General features: G+C 42.9%; 1 protein-coding gene across 5 annotated transcripts; it reads left to right on the top strand.

Annotated features, from left to right (window-relative positions):
* Positions 1–26,925, top strand: LOC118933496 (zinc finger protein 354A). Of its 5 annotated transcripts, XM_036927846.2 has the most exons (5): positions 1–205; positions 1,301–1,388; positions 11,750–11,876; positions 12,715–12,810; positions 24,848–26,925. In XM_036927846.2, exons 2-5 carry the CDS (start codon positions 1,356–1,358, stop codon positions 26,389–26,391), a joined length of 1,800 nt encoding a protein of 599 aa, XP_036783741.2. In that variant the 5' UTR covers positions 1–205; positions 1,301–1,355; the 3' UTR covers positions 26,392–26,925. The 5 variants fall into 5 exon arrangements, with proteins under 5 accessions (XP_036783741.2, XP_036783744.1, XP_036783745.1 ...); XM_036927849.2 differs by lacking the exon at positions 11,750–11,876 and having other exon boundaries at positions 2–205; XM_036927847.2 differs by lacking the exon at positions 1–205 and having other exon boundaries at positions 224–1,388.

Here is a 26,925-nt window from a genome sequence, read left to right as displayed (position 1 = left end):
CCTAGCGCGCCCCCTGCCCCGCCCCTCCCGGACTTGCGGGGGCGCGGGGCTTTGCACCCAGAGTAAGCGGCCTTGGGACCCGAGGTCCGCCAGGGAGGAGCCCCGACCCCAGGCTGCTGTCGGGCCGGCGCAGTTCCGGAGGCTCCCCCTGCTGAGCACGGCCGGGGAAGGCACTGGCCCCGGGAACCCGGGAGGCCTGGGCGAGGTGAGCAGCGGAGGGCGGGCGGGATGTGGGAGGGAGTCCCGGGGCCTCGGGAGGATGCGGCGCCGGGCCTTTGTGGGCCTTTGTGGGCGCGGCAGGCCAAAGGCCGTGCACCCCCGCGCTGTCCGCCTGCCACCAGCCGTCCGGGAGACGCTCCCAGAAAGCAGGTCGGGCTTTCGCCCCCGGGGGCCCCAGGTCCCAGCCACCATCCTGCTTCCTCCCGACCCATGCCCAGTGCGTCACCTGCCCAGCCCCAGCCGGCGTCTTAATTTGCTACCGGCTGTCAGCGAACGTGAGGAGTTGCATTTCCTCCCGTCTCCATCGCACTGCCCTCCCGGGTGGGGTCATAACGAAGTATAGTGAGCGAGAATGAGTTGTCGGCGTTCCCCAGTGGCAGAGTCGGGACCGAAGCCCATATCCTTGGTTTCCGTGCCCCTTCCTCAAGACCGCAGCTCTCCCCGCCATAGGAAAGCTCATGTTTTCCTGTTCCCAATCAGTTTTCTCTAAAAATACAGAAATTGACTCCTTGACAGGGTGGGAGGAATGGGGTGGAGAAAGCTTGAGGTGGAGAAAAGTTGTCACATGGCGCGCAGTGAGATTGGAGCTGCTGCTCTGGAGTGCGTCCTGGGAGACATCCTGGTGCACCATCACCGGCTTCGTGAACTGAGCTAAGTTGCTCCCACTCTGCCTTCAGTTTCCTGACCTGGAAACGGTGGTTACTGACAATGCCACCTGTGCTGTGGGATTGAATGATGCCCAGGCCGTGCCCGGCACACAGTGAGGCCCAGTGCGACGCTACTGCTGGTAGAGTCTTAGGCCCTTTTCCTCTGGGCCAGGAGAAGATTTGGGGCTAGGACCAGGATGGCCCAAACTTTCTCTCTGGTCCTGTCTGCTGCTAGTTCTTTCTGACTCACCTCTCTAGAGCGACATCTGGGGCAGTTCCGGAGGCTCCCCCTGCTGAGCAGGCCAGGGAAGGCACTGGCCCAGGAGTGACACCTGGTGTCACTCTCCTGTGGTGTTAAGAATTTCAGAGGTGGTGGTTCTGAGGGGTGGAAAGCAGAAGGGGCTTCTTCCTCCTGGCTCCCTTTTTCCTATCAGATCTGCCTTCTGGAGACGCTGCCTATCTTCAGAGGGAAGTGACCACAAAGAGGACATGGCTACTGAACAGAGGGAAGCCAGGTCTCAGGTGAGTTCATTGCCATCTCAGGAGTTCGAGTACAAAAAGAAATACATCTGTCCCTAACCCAAGTTCTCTACCCAATACAATCCCTCCAGGATTTGGAGCTTCAGTCCTTTTGCCTTTGAGGAGCTGGTCCCCCTGGTGGATGGCGGGTTCTGTAGGGAATATTTGCTTCCCCCTGCCAATCCATGTTTAGTGTTTCTCTTTTCATTCCTAATAGACACTCTTTTATTTATTAATCTCAATTCACTGTGTGATTACTAATTTGATAGATAAGGTGCCACATGTCATATCACTTGGAGACAGAACAAACATGCACGCTTGTCAGAGTTCCTTTCTGGCCCTGCCTCCTTTGCCCACCCATGTCTCCCTCCCTGCCCTCGGCAAGAATGCTTTCCTTTTTCTTTCCACCCCCGAGCATCCTCACTCTACCTTCCCCAGGCTTCTCCAGCTGTCTTGAAAGCTTCTTAACATTGTGGATCATGTGCTTTGCTTCTACCACTTGAAGCCTGTTCTTGACCTGCCCTTTTCACCTGTCTAGTACGGGAATGGGGGAGGGACCCCATCCTGGTGAGCTAGTGTGGGAACAAAGGATAGCCATGTGGGAAGGGACACAGCTGAAGAGGTCTCAACTCTGAGAGCAGGGATATCGTTACTGGAGAAGCAGTATGTACAGTGGTCAGGAAGTGGGACTCTCCAGACAGAAGACCGGGTTTAAACTTCTCTCTTGCCATTCATGCCATTCATTGGGCAAATAAGTCCACCGCTCTATTCTTCCATTTCCTTACTTGTAAAATGGGAATAACAACCATGCCTACTTCACACGGTAGCTGAGAGGATCGTGTGAGTTAGTGCATGAAAGTGTTTAGATCAGGGCCGGGCACATAGTTGTTCAGTATGTGCTTGTTGTGGTAGCTGAACCATATTACCCTAGTAATGATACTATTAATGTGGGTAGAAACTGCTATGCAATGTTTCTAGGACCCAGAGAATACTTGTCCTTTCTTTACTCCTCTCCACCTGAGAGTAACAGTGAATGTTGTTGGGGAATGGCCTGAGGGCTTTACCTATGTTCTCAGCCATATGGCAACCCAGCAGTTATCATCCCCATTTTACATACAAGGAAACTGAGGCTCAAAGAAGTCAAGTAACCTGAGTTCAAACTCAAGCATGTCTGTCCTCTATGTTAGTGCTTGTTATCGTCCAGCCATTCCTCTGCTGCATCTTGCAGAACACACGGCAGACTCAGCCCACATGTCAGAGAATCCCTTGTGCACCATGGTGTTATCTTTGGGCCCTCGAAACATGGTGACATTTGATTTCTGAGGCAATGGCCAGGACCTGGCATTACCTGTTTCAGCTGCCTTTGGCTGAGGCTTTCCCATTCCACTCCAGCACAGCCAGGTGCTCTCTTGCCCAGAACCTTCTCTATCCCTGTGGGAGCAAGTCCCATGCGGCCTTCTCCCTAGCCTTGCCTGCTGCCTGTGTGACAGTTCCAGATGGACATGTGTGCAAAACTCAGTGACCTTTAAGAGAATGTACCAACTACTGGGTTAAAAACCAAAAAAGTATGTGACCTGGGGTCTTGACTGCCCTGGACCTTGTTTCCTCAACTCTGCGTTGAGGACTGAATGAGGACATGGCCTGTAGTCCTGTCTAGCTACATATTTTTCTCTCACTGTTCAAATTATTTCATGTGTTTTCCTTGTCTGCCAGCTGGTTTGTAAATTCTTGAGAGAAGGTCATTTCTTGTATCCCTTCCTATATGCCACTTAATTGTCTTTCTTATAATACATATAGTTCATGTTCATGTTAAAAATTTCAGAATAAAGAATAGATATGTAACGAAGTTCAATGACTCTTCCTCTATCTGGAGGTAATCACTCTGACCCCTTTGGTGTGTGTCTCTCAGAATCATTTTCTATATACCATTATTTATTTATTTATATGCATATGTTTGTGTGTACATATGTAGGTATGTGTTTATTTTACCATTCTAACTTAAAATATTGCAATTTGAAAACATACATAAAGTTTACCACTTTAACCTTTATTGTGTGTGTAATTCAGTGGCATTAAGTACATTGATGTTGTGCAGCCACTACCACCATCCGTCTGCACTGTGTGGATTCTTTCTTAACCCAAGGAGGTAGGCCCTGAGAGGCAGTTTTGCAGAATAGTGAAGAGTAGACCCTTGGACGTTCCTGTATTGGAATTTCAACTCTACCACTGTCTGGCTGTAACATTGGGATTTTTTTTTTTTTTTAATTTTTTATACATTTAATTTTTTTTGGTATCATTAATATACAGTCACATAGGCAACATTGTAGTTACTAGATTCCCCCCATTATCAAGTCCCCACCACATACCCCATTACAGTCACTGTCCATCAGTGTAGTAACATGCTATAGTGTTACTACTTTCTTCTCGGTGCTCTACTGCCTTCCCCATGCCCCCCGCCCCGTTACGTGTGCTAATCGTAATGCCCCTATTCCCCTTCTCCCTCTCTTCCCATGCACCCTCCCCAGCCCCATTCCCTTTGGTAACTGTTAGTCCATTCTTGGGTTCTGTGAGTCTGCTGCTGTTTGTTCCTTCAGTTTTTGCTTTGTTCTTATGCTCCACAGATGAGTGAAATCATTTGGCACCTGTCTTTCTCTCCCTGGCTTATTTCACTGAACATAATACCCTCTAGCTCCATCCATGTAGTTCCAAATGGTAGGATTTGTTTTCTTATGGCTGAGTAATATTCCATTGTGTATATGTACCACATCTTCTTTATCCATTCATCTACTGATGGACACTTAGGTTACTTCCATTGCTTGGCTATTGTAAATAGTGCTGCGATAAACATAGGGGTGCATCTGTCTTTTTGAAAATGGGCTCCTGCATTCTTAGGGTAAATTCCTAGGAGTGGAATTTCTGGGTCAAATAGTATTTCTATTTTTAGTTTTTTGAAGAATCTCCATATTGCTTTCCACAATTGTTGAACTAGTTTACATTCCCATGAGCGATGTAGAAGGGTTCCCCTTTCTCTGCATCCTCGCCAGCATTTGTTGTTCCTAGTCTTTTCTATGTTGGCCATCCTAACTGATGTGAGGTGATATTTCATTGTGGTTTTAATTTGCATTTATTTCCCTGATAATTAGTAATGTGGAGCATTTATTCATGTGCCTGTTTGCCATCTGAATTTCTTCTTTGGAGAATTGTCTATTCATATTCTCTGCCCATTTTTTAATAGGGTTATTTGCTTTTTGGGTGTTGAGGCGTGTGAGTTCTTTATATATTTTGGATGTTAACCCCTTGTTGAATATGTCATTCACAGATATATTCTCCCATACTGTAGGGTGCCTTTTTGTTCTGCTGATGGTGTCCTTTGCTGTACAGAAGTTTTTTAGCTTTATGTAGTCCCATTTGTTCATTTTTGTTTCCTTTGACTGAGGAGATGCATTCAGGAAAAAGTTGCTCATGTTTATGTTCAAGAGATTTTTTAAATTAAGTTATGATTGATATACACTCTTATGAAGGTTTCATATAAAAAAACAATGTGGTTATTACATTCACCCATATTATCAAGTCCCCACCCATACCCCAATGTAGTCACTGTCCATCAGTGTAGTAAGATAACACAGATCCACTATGTGTCTTCTCTGTGCTACACTGTTCTCCCCGTGATCCCCCACACCATGTGTACTAAACATAATGCCCCTCCCTCCCCTTCTCCCTCCCTTGCCACCCGCCCTCCCACACCCCTTCCCTTTTTTGGTAATTACTAGTTCATTCTTATATTCAAGAGATTTTTGCCTATGTTTTCTCCTAAGAGTTTTGTGGTTTCATGACTTACATTCAGGTCTTTAATCCATTTTGAGTTTATTTTTGTGTATGGGGTTAGACAATAATCCAGTTTCATTCTCTTGCTTGTAGCTGTCCAGCTTTGCCAACACCAATTGTTGAAGAGGCTGTCATTTCCTCATTGTATATCCATGGCTCCTTTTTGTATATTAATTGACCATATCTGCTTGGGTTTATATCAGGGCTCTCTAGTCTGTTCCATTGGTGTATGGGTCTGTTCTTGTGCCAGTACCAAATTGTCTTGATTACTGTGGCTTTGTAGTAGAGCTTGAAGTCGGGGATCATAATCACCCCTGCTGAATTCTTCCTTCTCAGGATTGCTTTGGCTATTTGGGGTCTTTTGTGGTTCCATATGAATTTTAGAACTATTTGAGTTCGTTGAAGCATGCTGTTGCTATTTTGATAGGGATTGCACTGAATCTATAGATTGCTTTAGGCAGAATGGCCATTTTGACAATATTAATTCTTCTTATTCATGAGCATGGGATGTGTTTCCATTTATTGGTATCTTCTTTAATTTCTCACATGAGTGTCTTGTAGTTCTCAGAGTATAGGTCTTTCACCTCCTTGGTTAGGTTTATTCCTAGGTATTTTATTCTTTTTGATGCAATGGTGAATGGAATTGTTTTCCTGATTTCTCTTTCTGCTAGTTCATCGTTAGTGTGTAGGAATGCAACAGATTACTGTGTATCAATTTTGTATCCTGCAACTTTGCTGAATTCAGGTATTAGATCTAGTAGTTTTGGAGTGGATTCTTTGGGATTTTTTAATGTACAATATCATGTCATCTGCAAACAGGGACAGTTTAACTTCTTCCTTACCAGTGTGGATGCCTTTTATTTCTTTGTGTTGTCTGATTGCCATGGCTAGGATCTCCAGAACTATGTTGAATAAAAGTGGGGAGAGTGGGCATCCTTGTCTTGTTCCTGATCTTAAAGGAAATGCTTTCAGCTTCTTGCTTTTAAGTGTAATGTTGGCTGTGGGTTTGTCATATATGGCCTTTAATATGTTGAGGTACTTGCCCTCTGTGCCCATTTTGTTGAGAGTTTTTTTCATGAATGGATGTTGAATTTTGTCAAATGCTTTTTCAGCATCTATGGAGATGATCATGTGGTTTTTGTCCTTTTTGTTGATGTGGTGGATGATGTTGATGTATTATTGAATGTTGTACCATCCTTGAATCCCTGGAATAAATCCTATCTGATCATGATGGATGATCTTTTTTACATATTTTTGAATTTGGTTTGCTAATATTTAGTTGAGTATTTTTGCTTCTATGTTCATCAGGAATATTGGTCTGTAATTTTCTTTTTTTGTGGTGTCATTGCCTGGTTTTGGTACTAAAGTGATGGTGGCCTCATAGAATGAGTTTGGGAGTATTCCCGCCTCTTGTACTTTTTGGAAAACTTTAAGAAGGATGGGTATTAGGTCTTCACTAAATGTTTGTTAAAATTCAGCAGTGAAACTATCTGGTTCAGGAGTTTTGTTCTTTGGAGTTTTTTATTACCAATTCAACTTCCTTGCTGGTAATATGTCTATTCAGATTTTCTGTTTCTTTCTGGGTCAGTCTTGGAAGGTTTTATTTTTCTAGAAAGTTGTCCATTTCTTCTAGGTTATCCAGTTTGTTAGCATATAACTTTTCATGGTATTCTCTCATAATTCTTTGTATTTCTCTGGTGTCCATAGTGATTTTCCTTTCTCATTTCTGATTCTGTTTGTGTTTTTGTAGACTCTGTTTCTTCATAAGTCTGGCTAGGGGTTTATCTATTTTGTTTATTTTATTGAAGAACCAGCTCCTGCTTTCATTGATTCTTTCTATTGTTTTATTCTTATCAGTTTTATTTATTTCTGCTCTAATCTATTATGTCCCTCCTTCTACTGACTTTGGACCTCCTTTGTTCTTCTTTTTCTAGTTTTGTTAATTGTGAGTTTAAACCATTTATTTGGGATTGTTCTTCTTTCCTGAGGTAGCCCTGTATTGCAATATGCTTCCCTCTCAGCATGGCCTTTGCTGTGTTCCACAGATTTAGTGCTGTTGAATTACTGTTGTCATTTGTCTCCATATATTGCTTGATCTCTGTTTTTATTTGGTCATTGATCCATTGATTATTTAGGAGCATGTTATTCAGCTTCCATGTGTTTGTGGGCTTCTTAATTTTCTTGTGTTATTTATTTCTAGTTTCATACCCTCATGATCTGAGAAGCTGGTTGGTACAATTTCAATCTTTTTGAATTTACTGAGGCTCTTTTTGTGGCCTAGTATGTGGTCTATTCTGGAAAATGTTCCATGTGCACTTGAGAAGAATGTGTATCATTACTTTTGGGTGGAGTGTTCTGTAGATGTCTGTTAGGTCCATCTGTTCTAATACATTGTTCAGTGCCTCTGTCTCCTTACTTAATTTCTGTCTGGTTGATCTGTCCTTTGGAGTGAGTGGTGTGTTGAAGTCTCCTAAAATGAATGCATTCCATTCTATTTCTCCCTTTAATTCTGTTAGTAGTTGTTTCACATATGTAGGTGATCCTGTGTTGGGTGCATAGATATTTATATGGTTATATCCTCTTGTTGGACTGACCCTTTTATCATTATGTAATGTCCTTTTTTGTCTCTTGTTACTTTCTTTGTTTTGAAGTCTATTTTGTCTGATACAAGTACTGCAACTCCTGCTTGCTTCTCCCTATTAGCTGCATGAAATATGTTTTTCCATCCCTTTACTTTCAGTCTGTGTATGTCTTTGGGTTTGAAGTGAGTCTCTTGTAGGCAGCATATAGATGGGTCTTGTTTTTTTATCCATTCAGTGACTCTGTGTCTTTTGATTGGTGCATTCAGACCACTTACATTTAGGGTGATTATTGATAGTTATGTACTTATTGCCATTGCAGGCTTTAGATTCGTGGTTACCAAAGGTTCAAGGGTAATTCCCTTACTATCTAACAGTCTAATTTAACTCACTTACTATGCTATTATAAACACAACCTAAAGGTTCTTTTTTTCTCCTTTTCCTCCTCCATTCTTTATATATTAGGTATCATATTCTGTACTCTTTGTCTAACCCTTGATTGACTTTGGGGTAGTTGATTTGATTTGGCATTTGCTTGGTAATTAATTGTTCTACTTTGCTATGGTTTTATTTCCCCTAGTGACAGCAATTTAGCCTTAGGAATACTTTCATCTATAGCAGTCTCTCCAAAATTCACTGTAGAGGCGGTTTGTGGGAGGTAAATTCTCTCAGCTTTTGCTTATCTGGAAATTGTTTAATTCCTGCTTCAAATTTAAATGATAGTCTTGATGGGTAGAGTATTCTTGGTTTGAGGCCCTTCTGCTTCATTGGTTTAAATACATCATGCCACTCCCTTCTGGCCTGAAAAGTTTCTGTTGAGAAGTCTGATGATAGCCTGATGAGTTCTCCATTGTATGTGATCTTTTTTCTCTCTGTAGCTCCTTTAAAAGTCTGTCCTTATCCTTGATCTTTGCCATTTTAATTATTATATGTCTTGATGTTGTCTTCCTTGGGTCTTTTGTGTTGGGAGATCTGTGCACCTCCATGGCTTGAGAGACTGTGTCTTTCCCCAGATTGGGGAAGTTTTCACCAATTACCTCCTCAAGGCACTTTCTATCCCTTTTTCTCTTCTTCTTCTTGTATCCCTATAATGCAAATATTGTTCTGTTTGGATTGGTCACACAGTTCTCTCAATATTCTTTCATTCTTAGACATTCTTTTTTTCTCTGTGTACCTCATTTTCTTTGTATTCTTGTTCTCTAATTTCTGTTCCATTTACTGTCTTTTCTACTTCATCTAAGCTGCTTTTAAATCCCTCCATTGTATGTTTCATTTCAGATATGAAATTTCTTAATGATTGAATCTCCATCCTAAATTTGTCCCTGAGTTCTTGAATATTTTTCTGTACCTCCATGAGCATGTTTATGATTTTTATTTTGAAGTCTTTCTGGAAGATTGGTGAGTTCAGTTTCATTTGGCCCTTTTTGTGGTGGTTGTGAGATTTTGGTCTGAACCAGGTTCCTTTGACGTTTCATATTTGTGTGTGGCGCCCTCCAGTGCCCAGAAGCTCTAGTCTCTGGAGCTGCTCAGCCTGTGGAGTGAAGTCAGGGTCACAGGGGAGCGGTGCTGGTGCCTGGGGGGAGGAAAGGGCTGTTTCCTGCTTCCCAGCTGCAGTGCCCATCTCCACTGCCAGAACCAGCGGGCCAGCACTCAGGTGTAAGCCTCTGTGCTTTGCATCTGTAGCTGCCATAGTCGGGGCCTCCCTCTGGCTGGCCCGACGTCAGGGCAGGGACTGCTAATTTGTGAGCTGCTGCCAGCAGGCCAGGAGGAAGGCGCAGCAGGCTGCTTATCACAGTGGGGGCCTCGGAGCTGAGTAGCCATCCTGGGCAGTGGAGCCCCTGAAGCTCCTGAAAGTTCCCAACCTGCTGGGCAGAGGGCACCCAGACAACCTTGTCCGCCTCTCCCTTCTCCAGCGCAGCAAGCTCCGTGCAAACCCCGCCCCTTCGGCAGCCCTGGCACTGCTGGGAAGCCTCTCAGACCGCCTGCCTTTCCTTTGTCCCAGAGCAGCTGGATGTGGATCCCTGTCCTCCACAAATGGCTGGAATCTCAGTCTCTCCAAGTATTCCGCCTTTGTTAGCTTTCCAACCCCACTAATCTCCAGAGCACCATGCAATGTAGGTTTGTGCTCCCAGAGCAGATCTCCAGGGCTGGTGTTCATTAGTCCTAGGCTTCCACTCCCTCTCTGCTCCATTTCTCTTCTTCCTGCCTTTGAGCTGGGGGAGGGGAAGGGCTTGGGTCCCACCGGGTCAAGGCTTTGGTATGTTACCCTGTTCCATCAAGTCTGCTCTGTTCTCCAGGTGTATGCACTCTGGTGCAGCCTTCTTTCCTGTTGCTCTTTTAGGATTAGTTGTATTAACTATATTTTCATAATGTATGTGGTTTTGCGAGGAGTTCTCTGTCTCACCTCTCTTGCTGCCATCTACAACATTGGGATTTATAATATGAAATACATATTTGCTCTTCATCCCTGTTCCTAGCACATAGAAAATGACAAAGGTTTTGGAAGCTAACTGATTACTAATGTTTGGCTTTTATTCCAGATATATCAAAGAGCAATAAAGGTGAAATGGGTGTGTTTTGTTTGTAACAAGTACTTTCAAGCACACCAGAGTTTGTCTTAATGAGGTGACTTTTGGAAAGCCCCTAAGGATGTGGGCTCACTGGTAAGGGAACCAACCCTGGTTAGAGGGTTGGAACTTTCAGTTCCCCTCCAGGGCCTGGAGGTTGAATCATCATGCCTATTTAATGACCAGCGATTTAATCTATCATGCCTATGTAATGAAACCTCCAAAGAAACCAGAAAGGTTGGAGTTGGGAGAGAGTCGAGGCTGGGGGACACTTGGAAGTGGGGAGAGTGGCATAGCCGGAGAGAGCGAGGGGGCCCCACCCTCCCTCCCTGTGCCTTGCCCTGTGCGTCTCTTGTACATGGCTGGCCCTGAGGCATATCGTATAAGAAACCAGTAACCTGGTAAGTAGATGATTTCTTGAGTTCCTTGAGCCACTTCAGCAAATTAATAGAAACTGAGTGGGAAGCTATTTCATCAGAAACACAGGTGACAACCTGGGCTTGCATTGGGTGGCTCACGTGGTGAGGGAGCCGCCCTGTGGGACTGAGCCCGTAACCTGTGGGATCTGACATGATCTCCAAGTAGGTAGCATCAAAATTAACTTAAATCGTGGAACACCCAGGTGGTGTCACAGAATAGCTTGGTGTGTGGAAAACTCCCATGTCTGGTGTCGGAAGTACTGTTATAGAGTGTTAAGAGTGGAGGAGGCACAGGAGGAGTGGGCTTTTCCTTTACACCAGCTGTGTAACTTGGATAAATTTCTCCTTGTTTCTTCTTGTGTAAAATGGGGACAATAATAGTATCTTCCTGGGGTTGTTATGAAGACATAGTGTTTACACTAAAGATTAACATAAAGCTCTAAGAACAATGCTTATTTTAAATTCCATTATTACCAACCGCAGGCTTTGTTGAATACACACATAGTGCCTTAAGTTTTTAAATCTAGCCTCCATCAGTGATTATTTAGGTTGTTTGCTTTTTTTTTTAATTACATGATAGTTTAAAAAAATGCTAAATGTCCTGTGTGTACACTTTGTGTACTTTTTATTATAATGTGAATATAGTAACCAATGAGTTAAAGAATATTCATATTTTAAAGCTTTTAATATGTGTTATCAAATCACCATTAGAAAGATTATTCTAATCAACACTCCCTCTAATGGCCTTCCCACCTTCACACATCTCTTACAGTGGTTAATGTAGGGTTCATACCTCATGCTGCTCACTGTGTATTTGTCACTGGTCTATTGTTCATTAAACAAATGATCTGGAACCTTCCGACCCGGAATAGTATCAGAAGCACTTCATGGGAATGCATCTGTCTCCCCGCACCACTGACTTTGCCTTGTGTGAGGGGTGGTCCTGGGTGAGCTGGGCTGGCTTGTCATTACAGGTTTCAGTGATGTTCGAGGATGTGGCTGTGCTCTTTACGCGGGCTGAGTGGAGAGAGCTGGGTCCTTCTCAGAGAAACTTGTACCAGGATGTGATGCTGGAGAACTATAGTAACTTAGTCTCACTGGGTAAGGAAATTTTCCCTGTAGGTACAGAATTCAGAAATTGCCTAAGCACTTGCCTCCCTGGATAAAAGCCATGGGTCATCAGAAACTTTGGCTGAGTTTTGCCTAAGGATTGTGTAAATCGGATCTCTGTAAATTTAAAAACTTTGGTCCCCTTGTAGACATGGGATTGCTGAAGCATGGGGGCGCCGTAAAATTGCACACCAGGAGTTTAAGCTCCAGCTGTCATTTCCCTGCCACGGCTGCTCTGTGGTTTGCCTCACCTCTCTTTACAGAGGGCTTTGTTCATCTTCTGGATCTGCCCCTGGCCTTTCGCATTTGGCTTTCCCATGGGCTAAACTTTTGCTGTAAAGGGTCAGGTAGGCTTTGGTGGCCACATGTCCCCGTGACATTCCACTTTTTTCTTTTTTGCCAACTACTCTTTGCTCAGGGGCCATACATAAACAATGGCCTAGATTTGGCCTGTGACCCATAGTTTGCTGACGGCTACTATCTTTGAAGGGGAGTCAGATAGTGTTTTCTCATTGTAAACAAGCTCCTTTCCATAGATATCTGTTTACAAATATTGGTTCAGTCTACACCTGACATATTCCTGCAGAACATAATGGCTGCATGTTTATCATATTTTCCTAACAGACAACTGATTATTACAGTCATGTGCCACAGGTCCCTTCCCTTTTCCCTAACACACCCACTCATGTGGTAGGAGACAACTTCAGCACCCCACCAAAGTTCTTTGTACTATCCCTCAAGTTTTCCACTCAGATCTGGGATATAACTCTATGTTGAAACAAAACCAAGCCTTTTTCTTCTTCTCTTTTCTTTTTTCGGCAATGAGCAGGACTCCTGTTTTCCAAACCAAAAGTGATCTCCCTGTTGCAACAAGGAGAAGATCCCTGGAAAGTAGAGAGAGAAAGTCCTGGAAGCTCTGTGTCAGGTGAGTGGGTGGGACTGAGGTGCCAGGGTTGCTGCAGCAAGCCCGGTTGATGAGGGACATGCTCTTGGAGGTGCTGGTCAGCACGGTGTCCCCAGGGTTCTCAGTCCTCAGGTGGTAGAGAAGGGGATGTGGAGACCCAGACATGAGCTTCCTCTTATTCTCTGTAGTCACTTCACAAATGACTCAGGATCTCTTTTCTTCTCTTTCCTGTTTTCAGAGGAGTACTGCATTTCCATGTATTCATTCAGCAAACAGTGTATTTAAGGAATTGCAAATAACTCATTCTGACTGAGGTGCAGGGTGTGTATATGGGAAAAGAAGGAGAAGGAGGAAACGAGATTAGACAGCAGGTGGGGGCCATGGTATAAAATGCTGTGACAGGATTCTGGGAGATGCAAGCTGCCTGCTGCATTATGGGAAATAACTAGAGGATTTAGCAGAAGAATTATATGGTCCTTGACATTTTAGAAAAATAGGTCTGAATCTAAAACAATTTAAATGTCCTTCCATAAAGGCAGAGCTGAAGGAGCTGTGGGAGGTCCCTACACTGGCACACAGCACCATAGTCAGAAAGAAAGTCCACTGATGTGGACAAGGCACATTAGGGACTAGAGCAAGTTATAGAGCATCATGCTATGTCACCATTTATGTTTAAAGAAAATTACTTGGGTTTTTTTTCTTTTTTTTTTTTTAAGTAAGAAGTGATGTCCTTAGCTAGGACTCAGGAATACACACAAAGAAAATAATTTTTTTTATTAAGGTACCATTGATAAACACTCTTATGAAGGTTTCACAAGAAAACAATGTGATTATTACATTCACCCTTATTATCGAGTCCCCCCCATACCCCATTGCAGTCACTGTCCATCAATGTAGTAAGATGCCACAGAGTCCCTATTTTTCTTCTCTGAGCTACACTGTCTGTCTTCCCTGTGACCCCACACACACCATGTGCACCAGTCATGATACCCCACAATCCCCTTCTCCCTCCCTCCCCACCTGCCCTCCCTACTTGGCTTTTTGTTTGTACAGCATGCATATTACATATATCTCATATCATGATAAGAGACATTAGGGGGACACACCTTAGCTGGTCGTAGTAGTAACTTTAGAATGCAATTGTGAATGGGCTGGATAAAAGGGAGCTTTATTTACATGTAATCTTAAGTTTTCACAGCATATTCATGAAGGCCTTACATATTTGAGTTTAATAAGTAGTCACTTTGGAAGCATTGTAGAGGATAGATTTTAAAGTGAGGGAAAACTATCTGGAACCTTCTGGAGATAATCGCAGGCATTTGGAGATCATATAGGCAAGGCATTTCTGGGCCTGGCCAAAGGCACATGCAGTGGGGCTCAGGGGGGACGAGGAGGCCCCTTTGTTAGGGTTAGAGGAGAGTCAGTGGGGTGGGTTTCATCTGAGACATGAGTAAAATACTTGGGTAGAGAGCGCCAGTGGCCAGTTGTATAAGGGGTATAAATATACACAGGTAATATATTTTATAAAGTTGTACTTGGGGTTGGAACTCAAAGGGAGTTTGGGGAGCCATGGGTACAAAGATGGCGTCTGAAGCCTTGAGCTGAGCAGGTAAGGGAACAGCAGACGACAAAATACAGGAGACCTCAACACATGAGTGGTGGATTCAGAAAGAAGAATGGCTGAGCCTGAGGAGGAGTCGCCGGAAGAGAGATGGCAGAAGGGGCTGCCTAGATGCCCGGGGGCTGAGCTGTTGGGCTGGGGGACCCAAATCCTCACTCACTGCCTCCCGTCCCATCATAAACAGAGTGAGCTCCATCCTGGGCGCTGGCCATGCCGCACTGATAGAAGCTGCAGGCCTTGCCGCAGCAGAAGCGGCTGTGCAGCGGGGAGGCAAGTGTTCACGAACTGAGCGCACATGGGTGGGCCGACCGGGTCTGGCCAGGACCCTGCAGGGAGGATCCGAAGCTCTGTGAGACTCGGAACCGGCAGGGCACGGGGAGGGGCTGCCTTGCAGATGGCGGGTCAGAGGACGCAGGAAGCGTTCCTGGCCCGGGAAGGTGCATGTGTGCCAGTGTGGGGAAGGGAAGCTGCGCGTGCAGGCAGGAGCCGGCAGAGGAGCAGAGACCAGCTCCTGCCCAGCCAGGGGAGCTGGCACAGCATCTGTTCTGGGCCGGAGAGCCGGGCACAGCCCCCACCGAGTCGGAAGCATCCTTCCCACAGTCAGGCTTACATTCTGCAAAGACCAACAGGTGACCAGCATGAAGCCTGTGGGTATGGAAGTGGTGCACTTGTCAAGACTGTCATCAGGTTGTGGGCTGGGCAGCAGAGCCACAGGACAGGCTGTCTCCCACCTCCAAGCCCTGGCCAGGGGGAGCTTTCTCCACACTGTACATTGTGATGTTTTGATGTGAGAACCACACTTGTCTTTCTATCTTTTCAACTCTCACTTGGGAGAAATTCACTAATCTTGTGGAAACTGGTGGAGGCCACAACAGAGCATACAGGATGCCGGGTGCAGGGGGCCAGTTGAGAGGTGGGAGGGCCATCAGTGCTGCTTTTAGGTATGGGCTGAGTTTACTGCAGGAGCAGAGCAAGAGAAGAAAGAACCCTCTCCCTTCACCTCAGGAGCCTCTGATCAATGAGTGAGTCTCCCAGCCTGAGCAGAGCAAGTGAGTGTTAGACTCGGTGGAACAGAAAGTATGACTGGAGTCCACAGCTGTTCAGAGAGACAATGCAGCCACCCGGGATGGGGTTGGAGGCTCCATTTAGCCCCTTTCTCAGGGAAAACCATGACTGGATGTCCGAAGGAAGTAAGGTCCTCAAAGCTGACCAGTAGGTGTGTTTCCCTGGATGGAATGAACCTCCTCTCTGTCCTCAAAGATAGATGTCATCTGACTTTCAGATGAGACATCCTGGGAGGGCTAGTGGGCCCTGTCCATCCTGTACCTCTGCTGAGTCTCCCATCTGCCTGGACTACAGTGGCTCCAGACAGCTTGCCTTTCCTGTGAAGGACCTGGGTGTTCTTGGAAATGGCTCAGATTATTAACACTAGACCAGAACCAAAAACCCACCCTTTGAATAGCCAGTGACAGAACAGCTTATACTCCCAGGGTAGGACTCCTAGAACCTCTAGTTGCCTCCAAATGTACTTTTAAAAAATTATTTTCACTTCAAAACTATTCATGAAGAGGAAAAAGAAAAAGAAAAACTGTCTTCCCTAAGTGTGTATATTTTAAATTGAGATATAAGGACCATGGCCCAAAGGTGTGCATGCACCTCATCTGAGTCTCTTACGAAATGAGCCCAAAGTATAAACCACTGAGGTTGTGCTTTTCTTGGAGAGTTATAAGAATAATGTGATTTAAACAATTTGTATATATCGTGAGTTTGGTTTACACCCAAAGGTGGAGATACTCCTGAAGTCTAAAATTTAAGAATGTCAGCATGATGTAGGTCAACAGTGACCTCCAGTGAAAAATGTTCTTCCCTTGTCTTTTTCTCTTCCTTTGTTATCGTAAAACAAGAAGCCATCTGGAGCGGACTGAACCTGTGCACAGTGCCAGCGGAGGGGTCGCTTGGGGGTGCCTTCCACTCCCCAAGGTGTACTGGGCTACCTCTGTAGTACAGATGGTGGGGTGTCTTGTTCCAATTTGCCCAAGGGCGCTGTTGGGGTTAGCAGCCTAGTGAACAAGCACTCAGTGGTTTCAAATGGTGAGTCTCTTGCGAGGTAAAAGTGGGGCCCAGTGCTCTGTGGCCATGTTTACTGTGTTTGAGTTAGCCTTATTCTTTTTTTTTTTTTCCAAATTCAATACATATTTATTGTCAACAATTTGAAAAAGCACAAGTAAAAGTTAAAACCCCTCTTAACCTTTTTTAATTTTTAAAAATTTTTATTAAGGTGTTATTGATATATACTCTTATGAAGGTTTCACATGAAAAAACAATGTGGTTACTACATTCTCCCATGTTATCGTATCCCCCCATTACCCCATTGCAATCACTGCCCAACAGTATAGTAAGATGCCACAGTCACTATTTTCCTTCTCTGTGCTGTACTGTCTTCCCCATGATCGTCCCCCCACACCATGTGTGCCAATTATAATACCCCTCAATCCCCTTCTCCCTGCCTCCCCCGCCCTTCCCCACACCTCCCCTTTGGTAACCGCTAGTCCCTTCTTGGAGTCTGTGAGTCTGTTGGTGTTTTGTTCCTTCAGTTTTGCTTCGTTGTTATACTCCACAAATGAGAGAAATCATTTGGTACTTGTCTTTCTCCACCTGGCTTATTTCACTGAGCATAATGTCCTCCAGCTCCATCCATGTTGTTGCAAATGTAGGCTTTGTTTCTTTATTATTGCTGAATAGTATTCCATTGTTTATATGTACCACATCTTTATCCATTCATCTACTGATGGACACTTAGGTTGCTTCCATATCTTGGCTATTGGAAATAGTGCTGCAGTAAACATAGGGGTGCTTGTGTGTTTCTGAATCTGAGAAATTATATTTTTGGGTAAATTCCTAGGAGTGGAATTCCCAGGTTAAATGGTATTTCTAATTTTAGTTTTTTGAGGAACCTCCATACTGCTTTCCACAATGGTTGAACTAGCTGACATTCCCACCAGCAGTGTAGGAGGGTTCCCCTTTCTCCACATCCTCGCCAGCATTTGCTGTTCTTAGTCTTTTCGGTACTGGCCATCCTAACTGGTGTGAGGTGGTATCTCATTGTGGTTTTTATTTGCATTTCTCTGATAATTAGTGATGTGGAGCATCTTTTCATGTGCCTGTTGGGAGTTAGCCTTGTTCTTGTTCCCTGCCCTCCTCAAAGACTCCTGCATGGGTCTGTACCTCCCCTCCTGCCACCAACATCTATTCTCGTAGCCACCAGCATGATCTATTTGAAAGGTATATTAGGTCACCTCACTCTCATGCTCAAAATCTCCAGTGCCTTTCATCACACAGAGCACAATTGAGAGTCCCCAGCATGGCCTTCAGAAGCCACATAGCCTGGCTCCAGCTACTCTTCACTTCACCTCCTTCCTCTCTGCCCTTCGTTTAAGGACTCTAATCACCCTGGCTGCCTTACTCTTCAACAGCAGGCCTCTGTACTTGCGTTTTCCTCCCTTGGACCATTCTGCTGTCTGATGCCCACAAGCCCACATGACTCACTTCCTCAAGTTGCACACATTTCTGCTTATATAGTACTTTCTTGAATAGGCACAGCTCATCTAAAATATTTCCCTTCCTCCTCTACCTCCTTTATCCACTAGCCATGCTTTATTTTCCTCAGAGTCCTTACCACTTCCTAAAAGCACATGTTCAGTTATCTTCTGTCTTTGCTCTGGATTGTAAACACTCTTATGCTGATTTGTAAGTTTCATTAGTTTCCATTTCTTTAGTACCTGGAACAGTGGCTGGATGGACAGGCTTCCAGTTAATGAAGGTACGAGCAACTTGGTTAGGTTAATGTTGACAGAGACAGAAAGAAGTAAACCAGTTTCAGAGATATTTGAGAGAGAAAAGCAGCAGGACTTGGAGATGGATTAGACAGAGAAGATAAAAATGATAGGGTTGTCAAGGCTGCTTTCTTGGATTGTGGCTTGTCCTGGGATGGACAGTGACATCGTTCACTGAGACAGTGATACCAGAAGGAAACCAGATTTGGGGGATGGTGTAAATTTAGTTGTGAAGAATTAGATTGAGTTGTCTTTGATGCAGTTATTTAAGTTGAGATGTCAAGTGGCCTGTTAGATTTGGAGTACCACCCCTCATAATATAAACAGTGCCTGAAATGTTAACTGGGGAGGCCCAGGTCAATACAGGGTAATGAGTGGTAGTTGGGTTTAGCTGATGGAGTGGGTTCAGAGAACGGTAAGAGCAAGAAAGAGCCTAGGAATCAATCTTGAGGAAATCCGTCATTTCATGAACAAGTAGTGAGAAATGGATCCCTAGGAAAGACAAGTGTAGGTACCACACAAGGAAAATAAGGAGAGTCTGGTGTCATTGAAGTCAAAGCTCTTAATAGGATGGTATCAGCAGAGGGGGGGAGAAGTAGCTGAATTTGAGACCTAGAGTGTAGAAAAAAACAAATCGGTAGTTGATTACCTGGGGGTGCTGAGGAAGAGGCATTGAGGATGCTTCTTAAAGTTTGACTCAGAACTGGTGCCACTGACAGAGCCGAAGGGGTATACAGGGTGGAGGGAATAATCGTGGATCCAGTTTACACATGTTGAATTTGAGGTGCCTTTGAGACATTCAAGTTGCTATTTTGGGTGGGCTGTTGTATAATTGGGCATGGGGAGTAGAGAAATCTTTCCTAGAGTCTATGTCTGTCAGTGAAGCTGGCCTATATGGAAAGAGCACAGAGTAAAAGGACTGGGGGCCTAGGACTGCACCCTAAGGAACTCCCAAAGATTAAAGGTCAGGTTGAGGGAAATGAGTGCACAAAGGTGATGGTGGCTGGTGGAAAATGAGAAGAATGTGGAGGAAAGTTCAGGGCCACTATACTTAGGAAGAGAGCATCTCAAGGGGACACTGTCAGATGCTGCAGAGAGGTAAGTTAGCTGAGAACTGAAGAGAGGGCCTTGTCTTCGCCACATGGAGGTCATGTGAGGGTAGTGGGAAGGGCAGAAGCCAGAGGGGAGCCCATGAATGTGAGCAAGTGGGAGGACATGAACAGGTATGGACAAGCTCAGGTGTGAATAAGAGGCAGCAGCTGGAAGAGCTCTTCTGTGCGCATGTGAATACTTCTATGTATGCTTTCCACCCAGTAACAGTATGCAGCACACACCATTCTGCCCATTAACTTGATTAAATTGAGCCTCTTGTCAGTGCATAGCAGGCTTCTTCACCGTGGAGGGTAGTTCTAAGACCCCAAGCTGGCTTTCTTCTTGGCTGGAGGAAGAGTTGGTTGGTTGTATGTGGCTTTGGATAGTGTTAGCCCAGCAGGTTCAATTTAGGCTAGGATTTTATAGATGGTGTGATTGCTAATTAACAGTATGGATATTGATATAAGGCTATATCTTTATCATAAACCCATGTAACATCTGGATGTATTACAGTTAGAGTTAGCCCAAATGTGCCTCAGAGGAATCTAGTTGAATAAACTAAGGTACACAGTGGAATTCTTTGCAACTATAAGAAGAAATGAGAAAGACCTCTGTAAATTCCACTATGGGGTGATTTCTAAATATATTAAGTGGGGAAAAGATGAAAGGAGATGCCAAAAAGAAAAAAAAGGAATGTATTTGTGTATTTTTTTTTTAAAGATAGAAACCAAAAAAAAGATAAAAGCAGATGTATAAAAATGACTACCTATAAGGTGAAGGAAGAGGATGGAGGTAACAGGGATACAGTCTAGAATTTTCTTAAGGTATTATATTGACTTTGAAACTACATAAGTGTTTTATAAAATTTTTAAACAAGATTAAATAAAAATGAAAAAGTATTCCATAAATAATGAAAGCAAAATGAAACAAGTAACCCTAATTGCATTTCAAGTTGGTGCTTGTAGTCACATAGAGAATTATTTCAAATGCGTTTATATCACAGCAGTGTCCCATAGAGGTTTATACCTGCAATATTGAAATTTTTTAATTTAATTTTTAAGTTTTCATTGATATACACTCTTATGAAGGTTTCACATGAAAAGCACTGTGGTTACTACATTCACCCATATTATCAAGTATCCTCCACATCCCATTACAGTCGCTGTCAATCAGCGTAGTCAGATGCCACAGAGTCACTACTTGTCTTCTCTGTGCTACACTGTCTTCCTTGTAACCCCCACACACATACCGTGTGTGCCAATCATAATGCCCCCCAATCCCCTTCTCCCTCCCCACCCACCCACTCTCACCCATCCCCTTTGGTAATTGCTAGTCCCTGCTTGGAATCTATGAGTCTGCTGTTCCATTCATTCAGTTTTTCTTCATTGTTATACTCCACAAATGAGGAGGTTTGAGGCCCTTCTACTTCATTGTATTAAATACATCATGCCACTCCCTTCTGGCCTGCAAGGTTTCTGCTGAGAAGTTTGGTGATAGCTTGATGGGATTTCCTTTTTATATGATCTTTTATTTTCTCTCTGGCTTCTTTTAATACTCTGTCCTTATCCTTGATCTTTGCCATTTTAATTATTATATGTGTTGGTGTTGTCTTCCTTGTGTCCCTTGTGTTGGGAGATCTGTGCACCTCCATGGCCTGAGAGACTATCTCCTTCCCCAGATTGGGGAAGTTTTCAGCAATTACCTCCTCAAAGACACGTTCTATCCCTTTTTCATTCTCTTCTTCTGGTACGTCTATAATGTGAATATTGTTCCGTTTGAATTGGTCACATGGTTCTCTCAATATTCTTTCATTCCTAGAGATCCCATTTTCTCTCTGTGCCTCAGCTTCTTTGTATTCCTGTTCTCTAATTTCTATTTCATTTACTGTCTCCTCTACTTCATCTAATCTGCTTTTAAATCCCTCCATTGTGTGTTTCATTTCAGATACTGTATTTTTCAAGGTTTCTTTCTTTTTATTGAATTCCTCCCTGAGGTCTTGAATATTTTTCTGTAGCTCCATGAGCATGTTTATAATTTTTATTGTGAAAACTCTTTCAGGAAGATTGGTGAGTTCAGTTTCACTCGGCCCTCTTTCTGGTGTTTGTGGGATTTTGATTTGAACAGGTTCCTTTGACATTTCATATTTGTAGGTGGCTTCCTCTAATGCTCAGAAGCTCTACTCTCTGGAGCTGCTCAGCCCCTGGAGTGGTGGTGGGGGCTGCAGGCAAGCAGTGCTGATGCCTTCTGGGAAGGAAGAGCTCTTTCCCGCTTCCCAGCTGCAGTGCGTGCCTCCACTGCCAGGGCCAGTGAGCCAAGCATGCAGAGAGGAGTCTATGCTACATCCTTTTAGTTGCCATAGGTGGGGCTGCCCTCTGGCTGGCCTGGCACAATGGTGGGGGCAATAGGTTTGTGAGCCAATGCCAGCCGGGAGGATGGAGCAGCAGGCTGCTTATCACAGCGGAGGGCCTTGGAGCTACGTTGCTAGCCAGGGGAATGGAGCACCTGAAGCTCCTGAAATTTCACAACCTGCTAGGCTGAGTGTACCCAGACAATTTTGTCCATGTGTGCTTTCTCCTGAGCAGCAAGCTCTGTGAAGGCCTTGCCCCTTTAGCAGTCCTCTCACTGTTAGGAAGTCTCTCAGAGTGCCCACCATTCTTTTGTCCCAGAGCAGCCAGTTGTGGTGCCTATTCTCCACAAGTGGCTGGAATCTCAGTCTCTCTGGGTATTCCGCCTGTCGTAGCTTTCCAACCTCACTAATCTCCAGAGCACAAGTGTAATGTAAGTTCGTCCTCCCAGAGCAGATCTCCAGGGCTGTGTCTTCAGCAGTCCTAGGCCTCTATCCCCTCTCCACTCTGTTTCTCTTCCTCCCACCTGTGAGCTGGGGTTGGGGAAGGGCTTGAGTCCTGCTGGATGACGACTTTGGTACTTTACCCCTTTCCATGAAGTCTGCTCTTTTCCCCAGATGTAGGCAGTCTGTCACAGCGTTCTTTTGTTGCTTCTTCAGGATTAGTTGTATTTGCTATATTTTCATAATATATGTGGTTTTGGGAGGAAGTTTCTGTCTCACCTCTCATGCTGCCATCTTTAAGCCAATCAGTATGATTTATAATACATATATATTTGGTCTCCAAATATATCATGCTCCTTTGCTTGTTAAGAACACTGATGGTAGAAAAGAAAAGTGAAATATATTGAGATAGAGATAAATATGATTATATATAATATAAAGGTATAACACATTTTTTTATAGTTTGCAAATCATTTTTTTTTGAGAGGGCATCTCTCATTTATTGATCAAATGGTTGTTAACAACAATAAAATTCTGTATAGGGGACTCAATGCACAATCATTAATCAACCCCAAGCCTAATTCTCAACAGTCTCCAGTCTCCTGAAGCATAACGAACAAGTTCTTACATGGTGAACAAGGTCTTACATAATGAATAAGTTCTTACATGGTGAACAGTGTGAGGGCAGTCATATCACAGAAACTTTCGGTTTTGATCACGCATCATGAACTATAAACAATCAAGTCAGATATGATTATTCATTTGATTTTTATACTTGATTTATATGTGAATCCCACATTTCTCCCTTATTATTATTATTATTATTATTATTATTATTATTTAATAAAATGCTGAAGTGGCAGGTAGATGCAAGATAAAGGTAGAAAACATAATTTAGTGCTGTAAGAGGGCAAATGTAGATGATCAGGTCTGTGCCTATAGACTAAGTATTAATCCAAGCTAGACAAGGGCAACAAAACATCCACAGATGCAGAAGATTTCTCTCAATTCCCTTATTATTATTATTATTATTATTATTATTATTATTATTATTATTTAATAAAATGCTGAAGTGGCAGGTAGATGCAAGATAAAGGTAGAAAACATAATTTAGTGCTGTAAGAGGGCAAATGTAGATGATCAGGTCTGTGCCTATAGACTAAGTATTAATCCAAGCTAGACAAGGGCAACAAAACATCCACAGATGCAGAAGATTTCTCTCAAAATGGGGGGGTGAGGTTCTAAGCCTCACCTCTGTTGATCCCCAATTTCTCACCTGATGGCCCCACTGTGACTGTGCCTGTCTTAGGTTGTTCCTCCCTTGAGGAATCTTATCTGTCTCTGGCTAACCAGCCATCTTCTGGGGCCATACAGGGAAATGTAAAGTTGGTGAGAGAGAAGCAATATTCTTTGAAAAGGTTAGCTTTTTACTTCTTTGCAGATTTATTCCCTGTGGCTTCTATGCCCAGCATTTGTCTTGAGGTATCTTTACCACTTGGAAGAATTATGTTACTCAGTAATTTTCGATATGAGGCACGAATTCTAATAAAGGACTGTAATTAGGAAGGAAGAAGAAAAGCTGTAGAAGTAGCAGACGAAAGAAAACATGGGAAGATTGATTATTTCTTTGACATAACTTCTTGTAGAGTAATATAAGCATGTATAGGTTTTAACAAACTACTAATTAAATTGCGTACACACATGAACAGAATAGGAATACAGATACATAACAAAAGCAGACCTACAATTACCAGCCATATCCAGTGAAACCAAGAAAACCAGTTAGGTACCCTAGGCATTTGTGAAAATTTATCAATAATATGATGGATATTGTCTAACTGAATTTGAATAGTTTGAGAAAAATCAGACAAATTAAAACAACACATTCCTGGGAACTGTTCACATCCCATATGTTCTTTTAACAGTAGATAGTCTATAGTCGCATGATTTTGGAGCACTGCAACTTGCACTTCTCCTAATTCTTGGTTAAGTTCCGACAATATAGATCCAGTCAAATTTGTTGTTTTATTGTATGCACAGGCCAGCTTAGATATCTCCTTCTTCATTCCAACGGCAAGTCCAGAAACTGGCAGGATGAATGCAGCTACAACTGCAGCAGCACCAGGATCTTTGTTGAAGTTTTTTGATGATCATCTTCTGGAATGACTCTTCCAGAGGATGTTGATGTATAACACATTTTTAATACCATGGAAAATTCTATAATGGGAATGGACTATAGAAACTCAGAGTCAAGAAAGGACTCAAAGATTTAACTTTGGAACTGACTGATACAAAGGAATTTAGCAGAAGGGAAGGTGGTGGAGTTGGGGAAGACCTTCCAGATTAAGAGTGATTACAGAAAGAGAAATGTCAAAAAGATCATTTGGAAGTCTGTCATGGGCTTTAGACTCTGATTCCGGACTCCGTGTCTCAGTTCATGCTCCCCTTTTAATCCTTGTTCTCCATTCTCCATTAGCCAATTCTTCTGGTCACCCTTACACTCACTTTCTCTAAAGAGGTTTCTATTATTTTTTTCTTCACCCTAGTATTTCAGCTCCCATTGATTATTTTTCTATACTGCTTATCTCATTTTTCCTCTTACTGTTTTTTGGTCAGATACCAAGCCCTTATTTAAATGTCATCAGTATTTATTCATTCTATACACTTAGTATCAGTAGCCAAATGCTATATCACATAAAACATCTTCATTTTTTCCCCCTCCAGGATGGAAGAGCAGTCACAGAACCACAAAGTCAACTCAAACGCAAGATTCCTTTCAGGAGCTGATAATGACAAGATCCAAAAGGCATGGACCCTGGGACTTCAAATCAGAAAAACCCTGCCCATGTGAAGACAAATATGAGAAAAAGCAGGAGAAAAAAGAAAGTGTTCAGATAGTTTCACTCACCCACAAAATCTCTACTGTAGAAAGGAAACATAAAAATACTGAATTTAGCCGAAGTTATAGCCCAAAGTCAGCTCTTGTTAGGCAACAGATGATTCCAAGAGAAAAAACACCACCAAAATGTGAAATACAAGGAAACAGCTTCAAGCAGAATTCATATTTACTTAATCAACCGAAAATCAACACAGTAGAGAAACGCTATAAATGTAGTATATGTGAGAAAACCTTCATTAATACTTCATCCCTCCGTAAACATGAGAAAAACCATAGTGGAGAGAAATTATTTAAATGTAAAGAATGTTCAAAAGCTTTTAACCAAAGTTCAGCACTTATTCAGCATCAGATAACTCATACTGGAGAGAAACCCTATGTATGTAAAGAATGTGGGAAGGCCTTCACTCTAAGTACATCCCTTTATAAACATTTAAGAACACATACTGTGGAGAAGTCCTATAGATGTAAAGAATGTGGTAAATCCTTCAGCCGAAGGTCAGGACTTTTTATACATCAAAAAATCCATGCTGGAGAAAATCCCAATAAATATAATCCAGGTAGGAAGGCATCCCTTCCTGGATGTCAGAGACTACATCTCCGAAAGAAGACCTATTTATGCAATGAATGTGGCAATACCTTCAAGTCTAGTTCATCCCTTCGTTATCATCAGAGAATTCACACAGGAGAGAAACCTTTTAAATGTAGTGAATGTGGGAGAGCCTTCAGTCAGAGTGCATCTCTTATCCAACATGAAAGAATTCACACTGGAGAAAAGCCCTACAGATGCAATGAATGTGGAAAAGGCTTCACTTCTATTTCACGACTTAATAGACACCGAATAATTCATACTGGTGAGAAGTTTTATAATTGCAGTGAATGTGGTAAAGCCTTAAGTTCCCACTCAACACTTATTATTCATGAGAGAATTCACACTGGAGAGAAACCATGTAAATGCAAGGTATGTGGGAAAGCCTTCAGACAAAGTTCAGCCCTCATTCAACACCAGAGAATGCATACTGGAGAAAGACCTTATAAATGTAATGAGTGTGGGAAGACATTCAGGTGTAACTCATCCCTTAGTAATCATCAGAGAATTCATACAGGAGAGAAACCATATCGATGTGAAGAATGTGGGATATCGTTCGGCCAGAGTTCAGCTCTTATTCAACATCGGAGGATTCATACAGGAGAAAAACCCTTTAAATGTAATACATGTGGGAAAACCTTTAGACAAAGCTCATCACGTATTGCCCATCAGAGAATTCATACTGGAGAAAAACCTTATGAATGTAATACATGTGGGAAACTTTTCAACCACAGGTCATCTCTTACTAATCATTATAAAATTCATATTGAAGAGAATGCCTAGAAAATAGATTTGCATGTGTAAAAAGCCTTAAACCAAAGCTCATCAGAATACATGAGTGATGTAATACAAAAAAATCTTTCTTTAATTTAGTCTTCATCAGAATTCAATCCAAGGGTAAGCCTTGACTATGTAATAGATAATGAAGAAATCAGAAAGTGTTCATGACTGTCAGATGCTTTTTAAAATAACCTGAAATGAATTCACAAGAGACGTTGGTTGTAAAATGAATTGTTTTTCTCTACAATGTACACTAGATATCATGTGTGATTGTCATAAACATCTGAGTGAGGGGGTGTGCAGTGGATTTCTCATTTAAAAAACTATATAAACTGGTAACACTTTTTTATAACATTTAATAGCATATAAAATATGTGATCAAATAAGTTCTACATTTTTAGAGAAAAGGGCCAAATAAAAGATAAAAGTGAACTGTAAACTACCTCTTAGTTTCTGGGGTTTGTCCTTTTCCTGACCCAGTGTCAAACTTTGTGAATGGATTTCATTTAAAAATAGAAATAAACATCTGTTCTCTTC

The sequence above is a fragment of the Manis pentadactyla genome, chromosome 13 (assembly GCF_030020395.1).
Source record: "Manis pentadactyla isolate mManPen7 chromosome 13, mManPen7.hap1, whole genome shotgun sequence".
In the NCBI taxonomy this organism is placed as follows: Eukaryota; Metazoa; Chordata; class Mammalia; order Pholidota; family Manidae; genus Manis; species Manis pentadactyla.
Note: the sequence above shows the minus strand (reverse complement) of the source record. Positions and strands in the feature narration are given on the sequence as shown.